General features: G+C 42.3%; 1 protein-coding gene across 8 annotated transcripts in view; it reads left to right on the forward strand.

Moving 5' to 3' along the window:
- Positions 1 to 18,400, forward strand: part of MAP3K4 (mitogen-activated protein kinase kinase kinase 4) — a 116,052-nt gene that overhangs the window by 68,163 nt on the left and 29,489 nt on the right. For 5 of the 8 annotated variants that reach the window (XR_016349224.1, XR_012902747.2, XM_075924570.2 and 2 more), the window contains 4 exons: positions 356 to 434; positions 5,483 to 5,561; positions 9,575 to 9,671; positions 10,572 to 10,688. Coding sequence is in view for 6 of the 8 variants with exons in the window: in XM_075924570.2 (XP_075780685.2) it covers positions 356 to 434; positions 5,483 to 5,561; positions 9,575 to 9,671; positions 10,572 to 10,688 (372 nt within the window). In the remaining 2 variants the exon portion in view is untranslated. The remainder of the gene's footprint in view (positions 1 to 355; positions 435 to 5,482; positions 5,562 to 9,574; positions 9,672 to 10,571; positions 10,689 to 18,400) is intronic. The other 3 variants (XM_075924567.2, XM_075924569.2, XM_075924568.2) reach the window with 3 other exon arrangements.

Genomic DNA, 18,400 nt, shown 5'->3' on the forward strand with positions numbered 1-18,400 from the left:
TGACTTGGGCTTGTGCTATGGGGTGAAAGTAGCAGCGCAGATGTTTGCAATTGGGCTAGAGCCTAGTCTCTGAGATCTACCCTTGCCTTGCAGGGTTATAGATCCTGGATACCAGCCTGAATCCAAACATCTGTGCTGCTATTTTTAGCCCTCTACTGTGAGTCCTGCAAGCCCAAATCAGTAGACCAGGGCTCTGAGACTTGCTGCTATGGATCTTTTTCTTTCTTTCTTCTTTCTTTTTTTCTTTCCAGCTTAGACATGTCCTTAACCATGTATTTTAGGATAAATCACTGGAACTTTTGTGACATTTGTGTAATTGTTTTTGGCTAATGAATAGTTCTCTTCTGCTTGATAGGTGGGCAACACAAGGTTTTGATTTTCTTCAAGCCATTGAGCCAGCCTTTATTTCAGCTCTGCCTGAAGAAGATTTCTTGGTATGGAATTGTTCTTACAATGTATCCCAACCTGCTTTCCATTCCGCTTCAATAAATTAAAATCTCTTTTATCAAGGACACTTTCTGTGCCCTTATGTCTGATTAATTATTGTTCAGAAACTGTTCTATATAAACCTAATGCTGATTATCTGATTTAGCTTGAAAAATTGAGTGGTGCATACTGAATGACATCAACATACAAAAAACTTTAAAAGTGTTATGTCATGTTTCTGCAGTACTGAAGCCTTTGTATAGTAGCAACATTCACAATCTAGGATACTTGGCAGATTTTGCTGATGAGCTATTAATTTACACTCAACTAAACATTGCTTTCTATCGGATGCTTTGAAATGTATCTTTAATAACCCTAGTTCATGTATGAAGCAAACACAAATCGTTACAATCTAACGGCATGTCTTTAGAGCTAAATTATACTAATGCACGAGATTTAAAATTTGAATCTTGCCTTTTTACTGTTAAATTATATGGTATTATTTGTGTCTGGTTTTAGGGTACTGGGGCTGTTTTGTTTCAGTGAAACAGAATCCTGGAAACTTTAGTTCTGTAATGTGGTATGTTATAGTTCTGCAGTGGAACTGAAAGTACAGCTCTCCCAAAAGTAGCAGAACACAGAGTAATATTGATAGTGATTGTGTTCAGTTTTACTGAGTCAGTGTTCCTTTGTAATTTTGACGGATATTTTTGCCAGTTGATTTTTCTTTTCTCAACTAGTGTGTCTGCATTTATTTAAAAAACAGCACAGATTGCTAAAAGTAATGTGACCAGAAACCTCTCCTGCAGTCAGTGCATTTTTCTCTGCAGCATTTTTCAGCTTTACTGTTTTCAGGAGGCAAAAGAGCATTCATCGCCAGTGGCAATACACTATAGCTGAGCCATTAAATAGAAGGTAGATCATTATGAACAAATTAAAAATACATTATTAAATATTAGGATACAGTATTCCTATTAAATAAATACTGAAATTTTAGCATTAATTATTTTTCCTTGAATATTAATCTAAAATGAAACTAGCTCTTAGTACAAAAATCCTGAAGTGGCCTGTTTTCCAATGTTTGCATTACTGGGAAATAAGTAAACCTGCAACAGTGAGCTTCGTTGCCTGGGTCAGCTATGGTTTTTAAAAATTCCTGTTCTCTTTAAATATGTTGATAAGCTTGAGCATTGTGCCTAATATGGTACAGAAGGTATAAAGTTCTATCTTTAAAAGCTAGCCCTGGCCTATTTTTTTCTAACTTTGATGCAGTTTCTGAAGTAGCCATAGCAGTTTGACGGATAAAATTCTCAGAAGGGTAGTTGTGTTAGTCTGTAATTTTAAAAACAAAAAGTCCTGTGGCACTGTAAAGACTAACACAAAATATGTATATCATATCCTGAGCTTTTGTGGGCAAAACCCATTTCCTTAGATGAGCCGTCTGATGAATAGTATACTTTGTTAAAAACAATCTCTAGTTGTAATGCTAGCACGTTCTGATATGAACTCTTCTGCTCTCAAACTTGCAGTGTCAGTATTTGATGGGAGACTTTGAAAAAAATAAATATAAAGGTGTTTTGGTGTGTTAGAATCTTACTCTTTTCCCTGCATATGTATGGAATCAAAACCACATCATAGTGTTAAGGGGAGTGGGATTTGCAATGGTAACTGCAGAGAGATCAAGAGAATACCCCTGTAGCAGTCAGGATAGCTAAGCTAAATTCAAACCTGATATAAACAGAAAAAGACTGAATTGAAGTCGATGAAGGTTGTGCCATCTTACACCCAGTTTCAGTTTAATAGGGAAGCATTAGTACTTCTGTTTTACAGATGAGGAAATGGAAACAGAAGGATTAAATGACTTGTCCATGTTCTCTCTCTGTGTGTAGCAAAGCTGGGAATTGAACTCAGTCTCCTGAGTCTTAGTTCAGTGGTCTTACCACAAGACCATTCTTTCTTGAGAGAAATGTTCATTTTGTGAGTGAACAGAAGAGGGGTTTCCTCTTACCCCAACAAAAGCAATTTTTCTTTGTCAACAATGAGCACTATATCTCAGCGTGAACAGCATCTTTGGATATTATCAGCCAGGTCTAATACATCTCTAATACTTATCTTCTTATTCTGTTATATATTATTGTTTATGTGGTGTCATTTTTATAACCAAGTTTAGTCCCAGACTATTAGGGGAGAGAAAATGTTATAGATGCAATATATTTTATTGAGCCAACATCTGTTGGTGAGAGACATTGTGTATGTTTGAAAGTTTGTGTCTCACCAACAGATGTTGGTACAATAAAATATACTACGTTACCCAGCTTCTTTCTATCATTGTTCAGTCTTTTTAACTACTTAATTCTGGCAAGTCCATTGTTGGCTAATAATGTCTGGTAATGAAATCCTAATGTTTGGCTCCAGAGATATAACAGAATAGATAGAAGCGGTAGTATTACGAGTGAAGACTATATGCATATATTGAAGCACTAAGACCCTTCCTTTGTGGATAGACATCACACTGTGACAAATGACTATTAGAGAAATGAAGTCTAAACTACCTCATACACTAACAAGTATATTTTCAAAAGTTTCAGGGGGTAGCAGTCTGTAACAGGAAAAACTTAAACAACAAATAGTCTAGTAGCGCCTTAAAGACTAAATAGTTACAAGAGGCTGATAAGAACCATTAGCACCTTCTTTGTTCAGTTGGTTACTTAATGGTTAATTCATTAAGATGTGGAAGATGATGTGGAACATGGCTGATATCCCAGTTCATACAGTTACATAAGAATTAAACTTGTGAATGAAGTTCCAATCCTTCTCTGTGTATTTGGCTTGTGGAATTGGTCTGAAACAAAACAAGGGGTTTGGAGATCCATTAATGAGTGTCCAGGAAGATTAAAGTGTTCTCCAACAGTTTTGTGTACTGCATTTTCAGATATCTGACTTTGTCCATTAATTCTTTCCCGTAGAGACTGTCCAGTTTGGCCAGTATTCATTGCAGTAGGGCATTGCTGGTGTAGTTCACATTAGTGGATGTGCAGTTAAATGAGCCTCTGATTTGGTGGCTGATGTGGTTGGGTCCAGTGTTGAAATCACTGGTGTAGCTGTGTGGGCAGAGTTGGCACTGGGGCTGATTGCAGGGGTGGGTTCCTGGATGATTCTGATGGAGGGATGTTGCATGGTTACTGGAAAGAATTTGTTTGAGGTTAGGGGGTTGTCTGTAAGCAAGAATTGGCCTTTTCCCCCCAAGGCCTCTGAGTGAGAGTGAGGGGTAATTTTCCAGGATAGGTTGTAGATTGTTGATAATACGTTAGAGGGGTCTGGAATTCTGTTGTTTTTCTCTTTTGGGCCAGTCTTGAAGTAGTTCATATCTGAGTACAGGCAGTCCCCGAGTTACGCGGATCCGACTTATGTCGGATCCACAGTTACGAACGGGGATTTTTTCGCCCCAGAGGACTGGAGCGGCGGGATGCCTGGTCCCGCCGCCCGCCTCCTCTGGGGCGAGAAAAGCTGCTCCCCGTCTCCCTGGTCTGCTGGGGGAGCCAGCAGTCCAGGGAGACGGGGAGCAAAGCGTCGGAGGACCTGGGCCGGACCCGCGGCGCTTCCAGCTGATCTGGAAGCGCCGCGGGTCCGGCCCAGGTCCTCCGCGGCTTTGCTCAGCATCTCCCTGGTCTGCAGACAAGGGAGACGCTGAGCAAAGCCGTGGAGGACCCGGGCCGGACCGCGGCGCTGATCTGGAAGTGCTGCGGTCCGGCCTGGATCCTCCGCCGCTTTGCTCCACGTCTCCCTGGTCTGCTGGGGGGGGACGCAGCTAGTGCCCCCCCCCCCCAGCAGACCAGGGAGACGTGGAGCAAAGCCCGGGGCCTGTGGTAGAGCAGGTGGGGCGCTGCCGGTTGGTCCCGCAGCACTGCTCCTTGGCGCTACTGGACCAACCCGGCAGCACCCCAGCTGCTCTGCCCCAGGAGTCGTTATTCAGCCGCTGCTGACCAGTTTCAGCCACTGCTGATCAGTTTCAGCAGCGGCTGAATCAGGACGTCTGGGGCAGAGCAGCTCGGGTGCTGCTGGGTTGGTCCAGTAGCGCGGCCGCTCCTCAGCGCTACTGGACCAACCCAGCAGCACCCGAGCTGCTCTGCCCCAGGTGTCCCCAAGTCAGCGGCTGCTGAAACTGACCAGCGGCTGACTACAGGAAGCCCGAGGCAGAGTTGCTCTGCCCCGGGCTTCCTGGAATCAGCTGCTGATCAGTTTCAGCAGCAGCTGACTTGGGGACGCCTGGGGTTCTTAAGTTGAATCTGTATGTAAGTCGGAACTGGCGTCCAGATTCAGCCGCTGTTGAAACTGATCAGATTCAGCCGCTGTTGAAACTGATCAGTTTCAGCAGCGGCTGAATCTGGATGCCAGTTACGACTTACATACAGATTCAACTTAAGAACAAACGTACAGTCCCTATCTTGTACGTAACCCGGGGACTGCCTGTACTTTTTTTGGCTCTGTTGATCTGTTTTTTCACTTCTCTGATTGGGTATTTCAGTTTTAAGAATGCTCTATATAGATCTGTAGGTGTTTGTCTCTCTCTGTGGGATTGGAGCAAATCTGGTTGTATCTTAGGGCTTGGCTGTATACAATAGATTGAGAACTGTGTTTGGGATGGAAGCTAGAGGCTTGACAGTAAGTGTGGAGGTTGGTAGGTTTCCGGTATAGGGAGGTGGAAATTTGTCCATTTAATTGTACTGTACTGTCAAGGAAGTGGATTTCTCATGTGGACTGATTGAGGCTGAGGTTGATTGTGGGATAGAGGTTGTTGAAATCCCTGTGAAATTCTTCAAGGATCGTTTTCTTGTGGGTCCATATGATGATGTCGTCGATGTAGCGTAAGTAGAGTAAGGATGTTGGGGGTGAGAGCTGAGGAAACATTTCGTTAGTAGCATGCACACAACTAAATAGGTCATTCCTGTTGTGAAGAAATGTGTATTAGGAATTTGAGATTTTTTTTTTTGGCAATTACCTTGTCTGGTGTACGAAATCATAGTGTTTTTTGTTTTGTTTTGTTTCCCTCTCCTAGAGTTTACAAGCTCTGATGAATGAATGCATCGGCCATGTAATTGGAAAACCTCACAGTCCTGTTACAGGTTTGTACCTTGGTAAGACAGCAATTACTGGCATTTCTTCTGGAAACTAGCTACTATAGTTGGTATAAATACATTTGAAAAACAATCATTTGATTATAAGGTAATTTTTAAAACTTTAAAGTTAACAATAAAAAGATAATTTTAAAGATTTTTCCTGGTTCATATAAGAACATTACTGTCTATTATCATAATGCACCCAAGTAATGTGCAAAATGGAAACCGTCCATATTTTCAGGTAGAGGGGTGGGGTTTTTTGTTTTTTTTTAATAAAGTAAATCAGTCAGGTGATTCCTCAGACTCAGGGCAAGTCTACACTATAAAATTTAAGTCTGTCTAAATTATGCTGACGTGTGGCCATGGCAGTCATTAAATATTTTTTGCATGTCCACACTAGAGTCCTTGTGTTGGTACTCTGCACACAATCACTGGTTTAACTGTTAGAATGGGGCATCATGAGCCTGCTTCTGAAAGGCCGTGTCAGTCAATTTAAGCAATGCAGTGTTTACACTGACACCATGTTGAACGAAGTGCTGTGCCTCTTACGAAGGTGGCATTTAAGTTGGAGTAGTGGAAGACTTATAGTGGTGGAAACTACATTTTAATGGAGACACTTTGGATTAGCTTGACCTGACTCTGTAGTGTAGACCAGGGCTGCTTAGTATCCTTAAATGACTCCAAAAGGTGTCCCATCAAATCTTCTGAAGAAAATATTGAGGTTCTGAGGAGTTATAACTTGGGGGAAGTCAGGACTTTATCGAGGCCTCTCCTGTAGTTGATCCCATGGCAGATAAGAATAGAGGAGTGAAGAAGTGGCTACAGCAGAATTTCAGATTCAGGTCAGAAGCAAATGTTTGTAAGAACCAGCTAAATATTCACATACATTTGGGGGCTTTTCTGTATGGCAAGTCAGGGTATGACTCTACAGAGCACCTGTTTGCCCTGCAATAATGTCCTGTGCGGATACTGCTAAAATTAACTGAAAGCCAAGCCGTATTCCAGGACTTCTAGTGCACTGTACTAATGTCCACTAGTGACTTTACTTTTTGGTAAGCTGGTACACTACATGGCTGCACAGTATCTTTCCATGTAGACAAGCTCTGAGTGGTTTGGTGTCTTCTGTGGAGAAGTTTCCTTGCAATGCAGTTTTTGACTTTATTTTCATATTACAAAGAAGCTGTGTAGACACAAGTGGCAATTGTTTGAAAAGAAGCTTTAATGTTCCTTGTTGTTTGACTCCAGTTATCACAAAACAAAAATTTTCCTGGCTCTAAAATGAGCTACTTGCCATGTGGGTCACACTCACCATTGAAGTGCTAAATACAATATCCTTAAGTTTACAAATCTACTTCTTAGGTAAAGTTGTTATTGTGGTTCCTATCTAGAAGTATACTTCTAGATAAAGATTATCATAAAATTAGGCCAGTTTGAGACAAATTTTAATACTACTTTAGTTTCCACTAAACAGCTATGGCTTGTAAATATTTTAAGTAAGATTACCTAAACCCTGATTATTTTATAAAAGACTAATAAATCTTCCTACATGTATTTCGGTTTAATATTAAACACTTTATGGATTAAAGTAATCCTATTTAAAAGTGTGATTCTGTATATAGAGTAAGCATACATAAGTTTATAATTACTGTCTACCAGGGGAAACCGGTTGGAAACAATTTGACAGAGCCTAGAGTTAAATGTTAGTTGATACTGTAGTTGCAGGATATTTCAAATACCTTTATTAATTGTATGGCCTAGGAAAATACAATTGTAAAATGGAGATGAGAAGAACCATTGCCAAATTTGTAATTCAGTGCATCTAAAATTATAGTCAACTATATTATTTACCAAAAAACAAATGTTAATTGCAGCGTTTTTCTTTGATGTTGCTTTTCAGTAGTGCTGCCACAACAATAGAGATGTGACAGTCTGTTAGGCTTTATATGAAACCAAACTGCCTAGCCAACAGAGTATTTCTGATTGTACCTGGAACTCTTGTAAATCTTCTTGTGTTTTCTCAAGGTTAAAAATGTCCTTTGTTAAAACAATAAACCTCTGTGATGTAGTATTTCATGCATGAGGAATATTAACTTTTTCATACATATTTTCTATCTTATGTCCTTGTAGGAGACTTCTTTGCTGATATCTGGTGCAGTACTTCCAGTATCTTTGTTAGATTTTTGGAAAGATATAACTTAACAAAATCATTTTGGCTGCTTACTGCCCACACTGCAATTATAGTGTCATTTTAGTATCGTTGCTGCAGTTAGGCATGCTGTCTAGTAATTTCTCTTATTCACTGCCTGCTTACCAGAGCCATTAGTCATTAGGAGACATTCATAACTCTTATTTTTCAAGAAGTTGCACAGTGGTCCCTCATTTTTTTTTCCACGTTGTCTAGACAAACTTCACATATGTTAAGGCACAACTAGGAGTAGGAAGCAGCTGCTGGTTCAGAAAGCATAAATAGCTCTTCCACACTATGATGAATGAGGGCAGTTAGGTTTAAATGGCAGGTGGAATTAAGGAATTGCAGAAAAAGAGGAGAGGGAAAAAGCATGGGTATTGTGAAAAGTACAGAGAAGTGGTATTGGGAAGAGAACATAACAGGGCTGAGCTGAAGCTATCACACATGAAGGGGAGGGAAGGAAGAGTAGTACAACTTATAGGAAAAATTATATCCTTTTGAATTGTTTTCAGTTCAGTGAATTTAATATCAAAAGAGAACCCTTATTTGCAAGTAACAAAATAATTATAAAAACCCTTTATTACAAGTATTTTTATTTAACTTGACTGTGAACAGGCCTCAGCCCTGCAAAGATTTGCGCACACGTACTGAAGCTTGAATGCTTTAGTCCCACAACAGCTCAGAGAATACAGTTTAGCATATGTGTAAATCTTTGCAGCACTGGTATAAAACACTGTATTTAATGTACTGGGATGTACAGATATCTAATTTTTTTTAAAAATTCCCAACTTTTTTCGTCAATTGCACAGTATTAATTCATTTTAGTTGCTGAGAGAGAGAGATTTCTTACTGTGACAGATATAGCTGAGTCCTGTTATGATCCTCTTTATTTGTAAATCACATACTAAATGCATAGTTTGAAAGAATTATGTGCAGTGTCCTTCTAGAGTCTAGGTCTAGGGTTCATTTTATTATACATTTCACCACCAATTGGGGTTATAAATTTATAAGGGAGTCAACTACTTTTTTGTCCAAATACCCCTCACCCCACTCTGTTTTCTTTTAGAATGAAATTAACATACAATATAAATACTAGTTAGAATAACTCAATGAAGTGTTTTGTGCTCTTTATGTAAGCCTTTAGAATTTTAGATTCATAGTGAACTAGATCAAAGATGAAAAAGATGTTCGTTTTGGCTACAATGATGGTTTTAACATACATATAAGCCCAAAATACTGAAATACTTGCAAATGCTGATTCAGCCATCACTGAATGCACAATGTCTTGGCTGACAACTTTTAAAACTGATAAAACTTGATTAATTTAGCTCACTGCGTATATGCATGGCATTTGACCAGCTTGCTTTGCATTTCATAGTTATCCAGAAAATTAATATTTCTGATGTTAGGAGCATTTTATAAAGCAATAGTATTGGCATTTTTCAGCTTTTAACATTTATTTATTACATAAATAATACAAAATAAAAAATTATCCCTTTCTTATGATGTTGAAAAGTGAAAATACTGACACAGTAGTTTCACATTAGCTGCACATCTTGTTAAAGTTGGCTTTTTTTCTTCCTGTGATGGTTTTAAAGGCTGTTTATATTTTATAGAAATTTGATGCTGAGTATGGTTATAAGTGTTGTATTTTAAATGAGATTTTTGGACTTTGTATATGCAAAATCGATAAAATATTTTGATGTAAATAGAAGCTGAATTGATATAATGTAGTTGCTTAATTTAAGGGGCAACCTTTAATAAAATCATAACATTTTTTGAATTTTTCATACATGTGTTTTTTCTGATATTTTCATAACATGTTGACTTTTACCATTTGCAGCTATTCATCGAAACAGTCCTCGTCCTATGAAAGTACCTCGATGCCACAGTGATCCTCCAAATCCTCACCTTATCATCCCAACTACTGAAGGGTTCAGGTATTCAGCACTTGTCCAGACTCTTAAATGTCAACTTTCTCCCCATTCACTGAAAGCTGGTATAACTGAAGCTGTTTGTTTAACTCAGGGTACTGAATATTATTGTTTCTCTAAAATTCTTGTTTTGATAAAGCTAATATGTCTGTTTTTACAAGAGGGAAATCAAGGAGATTTAAAAGAAATCAGTATTTTAAAGGTATGCTTTTGGAGATGATGCATTTTCTCATTTGTTTAATGCTTTGTTTGCTGCATGCTTTCCAACTTGAAAGTCATTCTTTGTTTCCTTTTTTTCCAAAATTGCTTTGGGAAAAGAATATTTATAATGAGATAAATAGCTTTTTTCTTTCTCCTGAGTGAGCGTGTGAGGCCTCTCACTTTGCTACTGTGGTTTAGTTTAGATTAAATTTAAAAAGATAACATCATTGAATATGGTGGCATTTCTGTATCTTATGGATAAATCATTTTTAAACTAGATTCACATTCTTGTTTTCCATTTAAAGGTTTGGTATAGAAATAGTGCTAAAATTATTTTTTTTAAAACTTCCAAATTAATTTTGTCAGTCTTCGACAAACAAAATAAAGGGCTCTCTTTTCAAAGGGACTTTAGTTCAGCCTCAGAATGTGCATCTAAAATTTTTCAAAACCATTTATTTACACACACACACACACAAATTGGGATTTATTCTAGAGGTTGAAATGATGTCCTTCTTAACATTTTGATTGTTTGCCTATTAACTACTCTATTTCTAAAGCTTCCAAGTCCAAATTTATTTTACAAACTCCCTTCCCATGAATAAACTTGAAAAATTTGACGTGTTCCACTATCTCAATTTTTTAAATTATATTTTCAAATCCATTCACTCTTTCAACTGTTTCCTGAAGTCTTTCTTCTCATCGCAGCACGCGGAGTGTCCCTTGTGATGTACGGAACCATTGCAGCGCTGCTGTCAGTCGCCCCGCTCCCATCGGTAGCGACTCAGCTCAACCCAAACCAGTCAGCAGTGCAAATGATACCAGGTAGTTCCACTCCACAATGCAGCAGTCTCATTTCTGTTTACATAACCCATGCAAATGGTTCCCACTTAAATACATTCCATTAGATCATTTACACAATGAAATTGTGTCATCATGTATTCTGTTCCAGTGGCGGCTTCATCTGTGTTCAGTGTATGTGAAATTGTACTGCTGACTAGGGGTCAGCAACTTTTCAGAAGTAGCGTGCTATGATTTAACTTATTCACTTCTATTTACAGGTCACCATGCTGCTGATACTTTTTAAACTCAATAATAGTCCTACTTACAGCAGCTTCATTAATAAATAAATAAAAGATGCAGATCTTACTGTTTAGTGTGATCCTTGGCCTACTTTGCCTTGCTGAGTTCTCCCATCTCAGGCTTGTAGTTTAATACTTTAAACAGCACACAAGCCTCTGAGTCAGGGTTTAGCAACCTACAGCACATCAGAGTGGCCACCCAAGCAGCCACCCCCCCAATGCAGCCACGGCCTGTCCCTGTCTCTGTCCCACTCGCTGTTACCGGGAATTGGAGTCGCGGGCAGCCCGCCTGCCTGTGGCTTCAACCCCCCCGCCCAGCAGCAACTTGTCCAGCCACGGCTTCACCACCCCCCAACCTGTCTGGCTGCAGCTTCAACACTCCTCCCCCCTCCCCCAGCAGCAACCCACCTACCTGCCACGTGTTCTAGGCCCAAAATGCCAGCAACAGCTGCCCCACAGTTGGCCTCAGCCCCAGCGGCAGCCAGCCCCCAACCTGGCCTTGGCCAGCAGACACTCCCTCCCCCCAATTCAGCTCAGGGCCATCCCTATCTCTGCCCCATCAGCCGGAGCAGGCACACGCTCATCTTCTAGGAACAGGAGGAAAGCGAGTGCTGCTGAGGCGGTGGGAGGGCTTGGATTAGAATTTTTTGTGCGTTGGTGCGTAGGTGCACACATTAAGGGAACACTAGTGCAGGCTCCCAGCTGCACGGGGGACGAGGGACAGGGCTGAGCTCCTACCTTGCGTGCCAGTGAAAGTCGGGTGGCACACTTGCCGTAAGTTACCAACCCCTGCTGTAACTGTACATGTTTACAAGTCTTCACTGAACTAAAACAAGAAGGTAATTTATACATACAGTTTTGACTTTACTCATCGGTCAAAAAATATACAGTAATTCATGCCATAAAAATGCTCATGCAGTTAACATGCCATTAATTTCCTCAATAGATTAGCTTTGATAGGTTATTAGTACAGGCAGTCCCCGAGTTACGCGGCTCCCACTTATGTCGGATCCGTACTTACAAAAGGAGCTTTTCTCGCCCCGGAGGATGCGGGCGGCAGGACCGCCCAGATGCGCTGCAGTCCCGCCGCCCGCGTCCTCCTGGGGCGAGAAAAGCTGCTCCGCGTCTCCCTGGTCTGCTGGGGGGACGGGGGGGGGGCGCAGCTAGTGCGTGCCCCCAGTAGACCAGGCTTTTCTCGCGGATGCGTGTGGTAGAGCAGCTGGGGCGCTGCCAGTTGGTCCCGCAGCGCCGCTCCTTGGCGCTACTGGACCAACCCGGCAGCACCCCAGCTGCTCTGCCCCAGGTGTCCTGATTCAGCCGCTGCTGGTTAGTTTCAGCAGCGGCTGAATCAGGATGCCTGGGGCAGAGAGCAGCTGGGGTGCTGCTGGGTTGGTCCAGTAGCGCCTAGGTGCGGCGCTACTGGACCAACCCAGCAGCACCCCAGCTGCTCTCTGCCCCAGGTGTCCCCAAGTCAGCCGCTGCTGAAACTGACCAGCGGCTGACTACAGGAAGCCCGAGGCAGAGTTGCTCTGCCCCAGGCTTCTTGGAATCATCCGCTGATCAGTTTCATCAGCAGCTGACTTGGGGACACCTGGGACAGAGAGCAGCTGGGGTGCTGCCGTGTTGGTTCCCGCAGTGCCGAGGTGCGGTGCTGCGGGGACCTACCCGGCAGCGCCCCAGCTGCTCTGTCCCAGGTGTCCAGATTCAGCTGCTGTTGAAACTGATCAGCGGCTGATTCCAGGAAGCTCGGGGCAGAGAAACTCTGTCTTGGGCTTCCTGTAGTCGGCCGCTGGTCAGTTTCAGCAGCGGTTGAATCTGGACGCCAGTTCCGACTTAAGTACAATTCAACTTAAGTACAAACCTACAGTCCCTATCTCGTACGTAACCCGGGGACTGCCTGTAATTGGCAAATGTTCCACTGCCTATGTATTTCTCAGTGTTTTATTTTGCAGATTAATCAGTTTATTGTTTACAATTAACACTCTGAATTTTTAATAAAGTACAGAATTGGGGGGAAAATGTGGTTTAGTAAAGAAGAATACTTGTGAAAATTCCTGGTTGCAAATACAGACTATATTAAACATTAGTTTGTGGGTGGATTTCTACCCATGGATTCTTATACCTATGCAAAATAAGAAAAATGACCAAAGAGATTTTTCATGTTTCGTAGAGGTGCCATTTTCAAAGAATGTCAAACCTGGGCAAACCTGTTTCAGTATCTTCCCATTATCATGTTTGCAACATTGGTGTCACGTTTTTATTTGTCCCCTCAAATCTGGCCTTTGCCATATGCTCTTGATTTCTCCACAGTTTCTAAGTCTGCTATTTCCTCTGCATCCTGACCACAAAAATCCTTGTTGATGTCTTGGTAATCTCTTGCCTCATCTTCTGCAAGATTGTCTCTTTGGGTCTCTCCTACACTGCTGCATTCCATCCAAATAGTTTCTAAAGTCATACTTCTCTCCTATGACTGCTGTCACTTGCTCTTTCTTATTTGCCCTCTGAATAAAGTTCAAACTCCTTGTTCTCATGTTCAAGTGTGCCCTTCTTTCCCCCACCTTCCTTTTCATTCAGGCTTTCCTTATATCCTTTCTCCTTTCCATCACTCTTTCCCTTTGAATATTTCTTCTGTGTCCATGTTTAAGCTTCTTTCCCCTTGTTTTCTATGCTTGGTGTAATCCCATACTTGCTGTATGCTAATTGACCACTCTTTATCCCCACAAAACATGCAATGCTGTGAGTTTAGACCTGAGAAATTACGTCATAATTGTGTTTGACAGTTATAGCAATTTCATGCAATATCCTGAACAAACCTTGTTGAATTAAGTGTAAGTAACTTAGAAGTTCATTTTATTTTTAAAATGTTTGTGTTATTGTGGGATTATATGTAATATCTCTAGGGAGGAGAGGTGACTAATGCAAATCTATAAGTGTTAATGAGCTTCAAAGAACTATTTGAAATGTGTGCCAGAGAAGAATGAACTTCTAAAGTTGAGGGTTTCCCGATAAGTCTCTAGTGCAGTAGTTCCCAAACTTTTCGGCATCACGCCTCCCTTTTTTATTTTTAAGAAACCCTCATGCCCCTACTTCCTCTCCACCTCCCCCCCCCCCCCCCCAAAAATAGCAGCAAAACTAAGCGGGGAGAAAGGGCGAAAACAAAAATAGCAGCAAAATTTGTTGAGGAAAAAGAAAAAAAGATCGCCCTGCCCTTTTAAATTTAATCTAAACCAGTGGTCTCCAACCTTTTTACACCCGAAGATCACTTTTTAAATCTCAGAACAGGCAAAGATTTACCGCCCCGCCCCTTTCTTGAAACCCGGTCCTCTCTGTTCTCCTCCTGTCCATCACTTGCTATCCCCAGCCCTTACTTACACACTCTGATAAACAGTTTATTTTTAAATTATGCAATATATAAAATTAAAATAATGTGTTTATAGTTATGAAATTAATGGTCTGTTTTTTATTCATGCTATTTAAATCTAAAATGAAGCATTTATAATTATACATTTTGTGGGGACAGAGTTCTGCGGCTGGGGACAGGGAACAGAGTGCTGGGAGGGCAGGGGACAGGGTGCCAGTGGGGACAGAGTTCGGGGAGTGGGGATGGGAATGGGGACAGGGGAGTGGGGACAGAGTTTGGGGAGTGGGGATGGGAATGGGGACAGAGTTCTGTAGCTGGGGACAGGGGAGTGGAGTCTGGGGAGCAGGGACAGGGTGCCAGTGGCAGCAGAGTCACCTGCATCTGCCTCCTCCCAGGATTCTCTCTCCCTTCCCCCACGCGGGAAGCCAGCACATGCCTCCTCCGGGCCCCCCGCGGCGCAGGGAAACCCCAAGCGTGCCTGCCCAGAGGCCAACCCCCGCCTCCCGCGGCGGGGCCAAACCCCCGCGGTAGCCTGCCTCGGGGGCAACCCCCACCCCTCCAGCGGCAGGGCCAAACCTCCCTCCCTTCCGCGGCATGGCCTGGCCCCTCCCCTCCCGCAGCACGGCCGACCCCCGCGTGCACCTACCCTGGGGTCAAACCCCCCTCCCACGGCCCGGCCCGGCCAACTCTCTTCCCTCCCACAGCGCGGCCAAACCCCGGGGCCGACTCCTGCTCCCACAGCGCAGGGAAACCCCGGGGCCCAACTCACCCCTCCGGCGCCAGCGGCGCAGGGAAGCCTCAGCACTCCTCCTCTAGGGCCAACGCCCCCTTCCCCAGCACTCAATAGAGCTGTGGGAGGGCGATCAGCCCGCGCACTTCCGGAACCCCCGGAAGTGATGCGGGTTTCAGAGAGGACTTCCATCCACCCCGTGGGAAGCCGGCACTACACTAGAGGTAGGTAGTGGGGCTTCTCGGGGGTGGGGGGAAAATGGGGGCGGGGTTGCCCGAATGCCTCACGATCGACTGGTCGAGGCCTCGTGATTGACCAGTTGATCGCAATAGACGGGTTGGTGACCACGGATCTAAACTACAGTAGCAAAGTAAGAGGCTCTTTCTTGAGGGAGAGAACTGATAGGGGGCTGGGTCGCCTTGCGCTGCCCACTTATCCCCCCTGGTCTCCCAACCCGGAATTTCTTCATGCTCCCCAGTTTGGGAACTATGCTCTAGTAGGAGGTGAATGAGAATGTAGATACCAGTTTTGCAAGAATTCAGCCTTTTGAAGCTTCATCGAGAGGGAAGGGACCTTTTGTCTGCTGACCCTGTTACAAGAGGATAAGATCTGAGGCCCAAACTGTATAAATGAGTGACTCTCAGATCCTTTAGTGTTTTTATTCTGAGTTGAGGTGGTTATGAATGTCACTGAAAAACCTCTGGGTACAGTTTGAAAGCCTGTTCACCTGCCAGAGTCCTAGTTGGAGTTGGGGTGATCTCTGGTAAATTTATTAGAATATGTGTAGGTTCAGGCAAAAAAAGTGTGGGGGAGGAGAAACAATCTGTCAATGGAACATTCATATAAGAGCTGCGTAGCAGGGTGCTGCAGGGCTGCCCATGCCAACAAAGTCATTCAGAGACCCTGAGGCTCAGTAACCACTGGTGGTGATTATCGGTTGTGCTCCCACCACTGTTTCACAGTATACAGCTTAGGTTCTAGTATGTGGTGCAAGGAGAGAGAAACAGTTGCTCTTTTTCCCTTCCCCCTCCCTCTGGCTTGCTTCCTTTCAGCCTTTTTTACAGCCCCAGGCAGTTGTCTCCCATTCACCTGTAAGGCACAGTTTTTGTTAAGCCAGCTCCAGTTTGCTTCCTGCAGCAGTTCTTGCCACTACCCTGTCACAGGCTGTAAGTAAGTTCCTCTGTGAGTTGAGTGGGAAAGAAATGAACTTCAGTTTTATTTGTTCAGTAGTTTTCTAGAAATTTTAAGTTCCTTCTTTGTGGTACAGTACTAAAATGTTCATCGTGGCCATCCTTTGAAATAACATCCATTAAAAGCATGGGCCACACTTTTAATTAGTCAGGGTGGAAAGGGATGATTTTGAGTTAATAAATGGATAGAAGTTATTGTTTAAAACCAGTGTTCCCTCTAAGTTGCATGGCAGCACAGCTTCACAGGTGATTAATAAGCCCCACCAAGTCATTGAGCTCCATGCAAGGAGTCCTGAGTATCTGACAGGGCAGGGCTGATTAATCACCTATGAAACTGTGCTGCCTTGCATCTTAGAGGGAACACTGTTTAAAACCTTTTAGTATTTTGAGATTAAGAGGATACTGTTAGAATGCTGTTAATTTTACAAGCCAAACAGTCACTGCATCTGGATTCTCAAGATTTCTAAATAACTGATAGGTGTTAATTCTTTCATTTGTATGGTCATAGTGCAAAAGAGCTCTGTTGTGCTAATTAGATGGTTCATGCTCTGAAGAGGCTACAAACTCATCTGAAATAAGATGCAGCAAGCAAATGTCGCAAACATTTTAAGAAGCAAAGGGGAGAAATAAAGCAGAAAGAACAGGGCTACTGTAATAAGCAGGGCTCAATAAATCACTGAATCTATTCACCCATGGCGAGTAGATTTCAGCCGGTCGCCCCTTTCACCGGTGGTGCGCGCATGTGCAATGCGGGTCTTGCGCATGTGCAGTGCAGGGCTGGCGGGCAGATTTTGCCGCCGTTTGTCAAGACCTGGTAATAAGATTACCTAGATGAACTATGCACATGACTAAATTAGTCTCAATCATTTTAAAGGTGTATTTTAATAAACAATGTCTGTTATTTTCACATGCTACTCAACCAACCATCACTTGTTGGCTGATTTGTTGTAGGTGGCACAGTAGAAACAGGTTTGGGATATATGGAGAATACTGGGTTATAGTCTTATAGATCCTTTCAGGGAGAGTGCGCCAGGCATGGGGGGGGGGCAGTTTTTTTGACAGCTCTAAATAGCATATCTCCAAAGTATCTTGTCTCGTAGCATTCTGTGGTTTTTATACTAAAAGTATCGATTTGCTCCCCAGAATGGTCTCTACATGTGGAAGCTGGCTGTACAGTAGACTCTGTCTTCACTAAAAGAACAGTACTAATCTTTAGGAGAATACTACTTCTTGATGCTATTTGCGTGTTTATCAAACTTTCTCTGTACCCCCGTATAAAGGCCATCATTACAGAAGACCCAGTAATAGTGATCAACAGTGCCAAATGCTATACAGAACCTTTTCATGGATTACAGACAGAGTAAATAACAGCTGAACTATGGCCTTCATTTAGAAGCTCTATCCGTTTCAGAAGCCAAGTGAGCTGTAATTGAGTAGTAGTTTGTGGTTTCTAAAAGCCACATAAAGAATTGGTCCATTATTTAAATATTCCTCTTACATTTCAGGTGATGTAAAACAGATTCCCTGTACTCTGCTCCCATCTCCTTCTGTCTTGCTCCCTACAAATTTCCCCTGAGCAGCTGTTTTTTGAGCAGGAACAAATTTATAATTTTTGTATAAAAATTTTTATGCAATTATCTTCGGCTTTCGTGTGGTGTTAAGCGAATTGTAATTGACAGACTTGTAATTGATGTGCAGTTACTGTATATTTTTTATTTTCATTTTTAAAAACTGATTAAAAACATGAGAGAATTACAGAATAAATTTTGTCAAGGTATAAAAGAATCGAATGATCAACAGCAGTTGATGGAAAGGCCAGAAATAAGAAAAATGGATTTCAAAGAACTTTGACTTCACTTCTTAAGAGTATTCACGTATAATATTTTGGCCAATAATATTTGAAAATTGGAATGATTGTAGTGTTGTCCAAAGTTCTATGTGTTATGTTAATTAAAGCAATAATTACCTAGAAGTTTGCATACTCTTCTTGGAGCCATCTACATTGCCACTTCTGGGAGTTGGGAAGAACAAGCTGTAGTTTTTTCTTCTTACAACAGAGGCTGTGAATTCTTATGTGCACAATCTGTATTTTTAAGTTGAACTGTGATTGCTCAGGCACTAGATAGTGGTGGCGTTTTTTTGGTTGGTGTTTTTTAAATACTATGGTCTAACTA

This window comes from Pelodiscus sinensis, chromosome 3 (genome assembly GCF_052426305.1).
Source record: "Pelodiscus sinensis isolate ZL-2025 chromosome 3, ASM5242630v1, whole genome shotgun sequence".
In the NCBI taxonomy this organism is placed as follows: Eukaryota; Metazoa; Chordata; order Testudines; family Trionychidae; genus Pelodiscus; species Pelodiscus sinensis.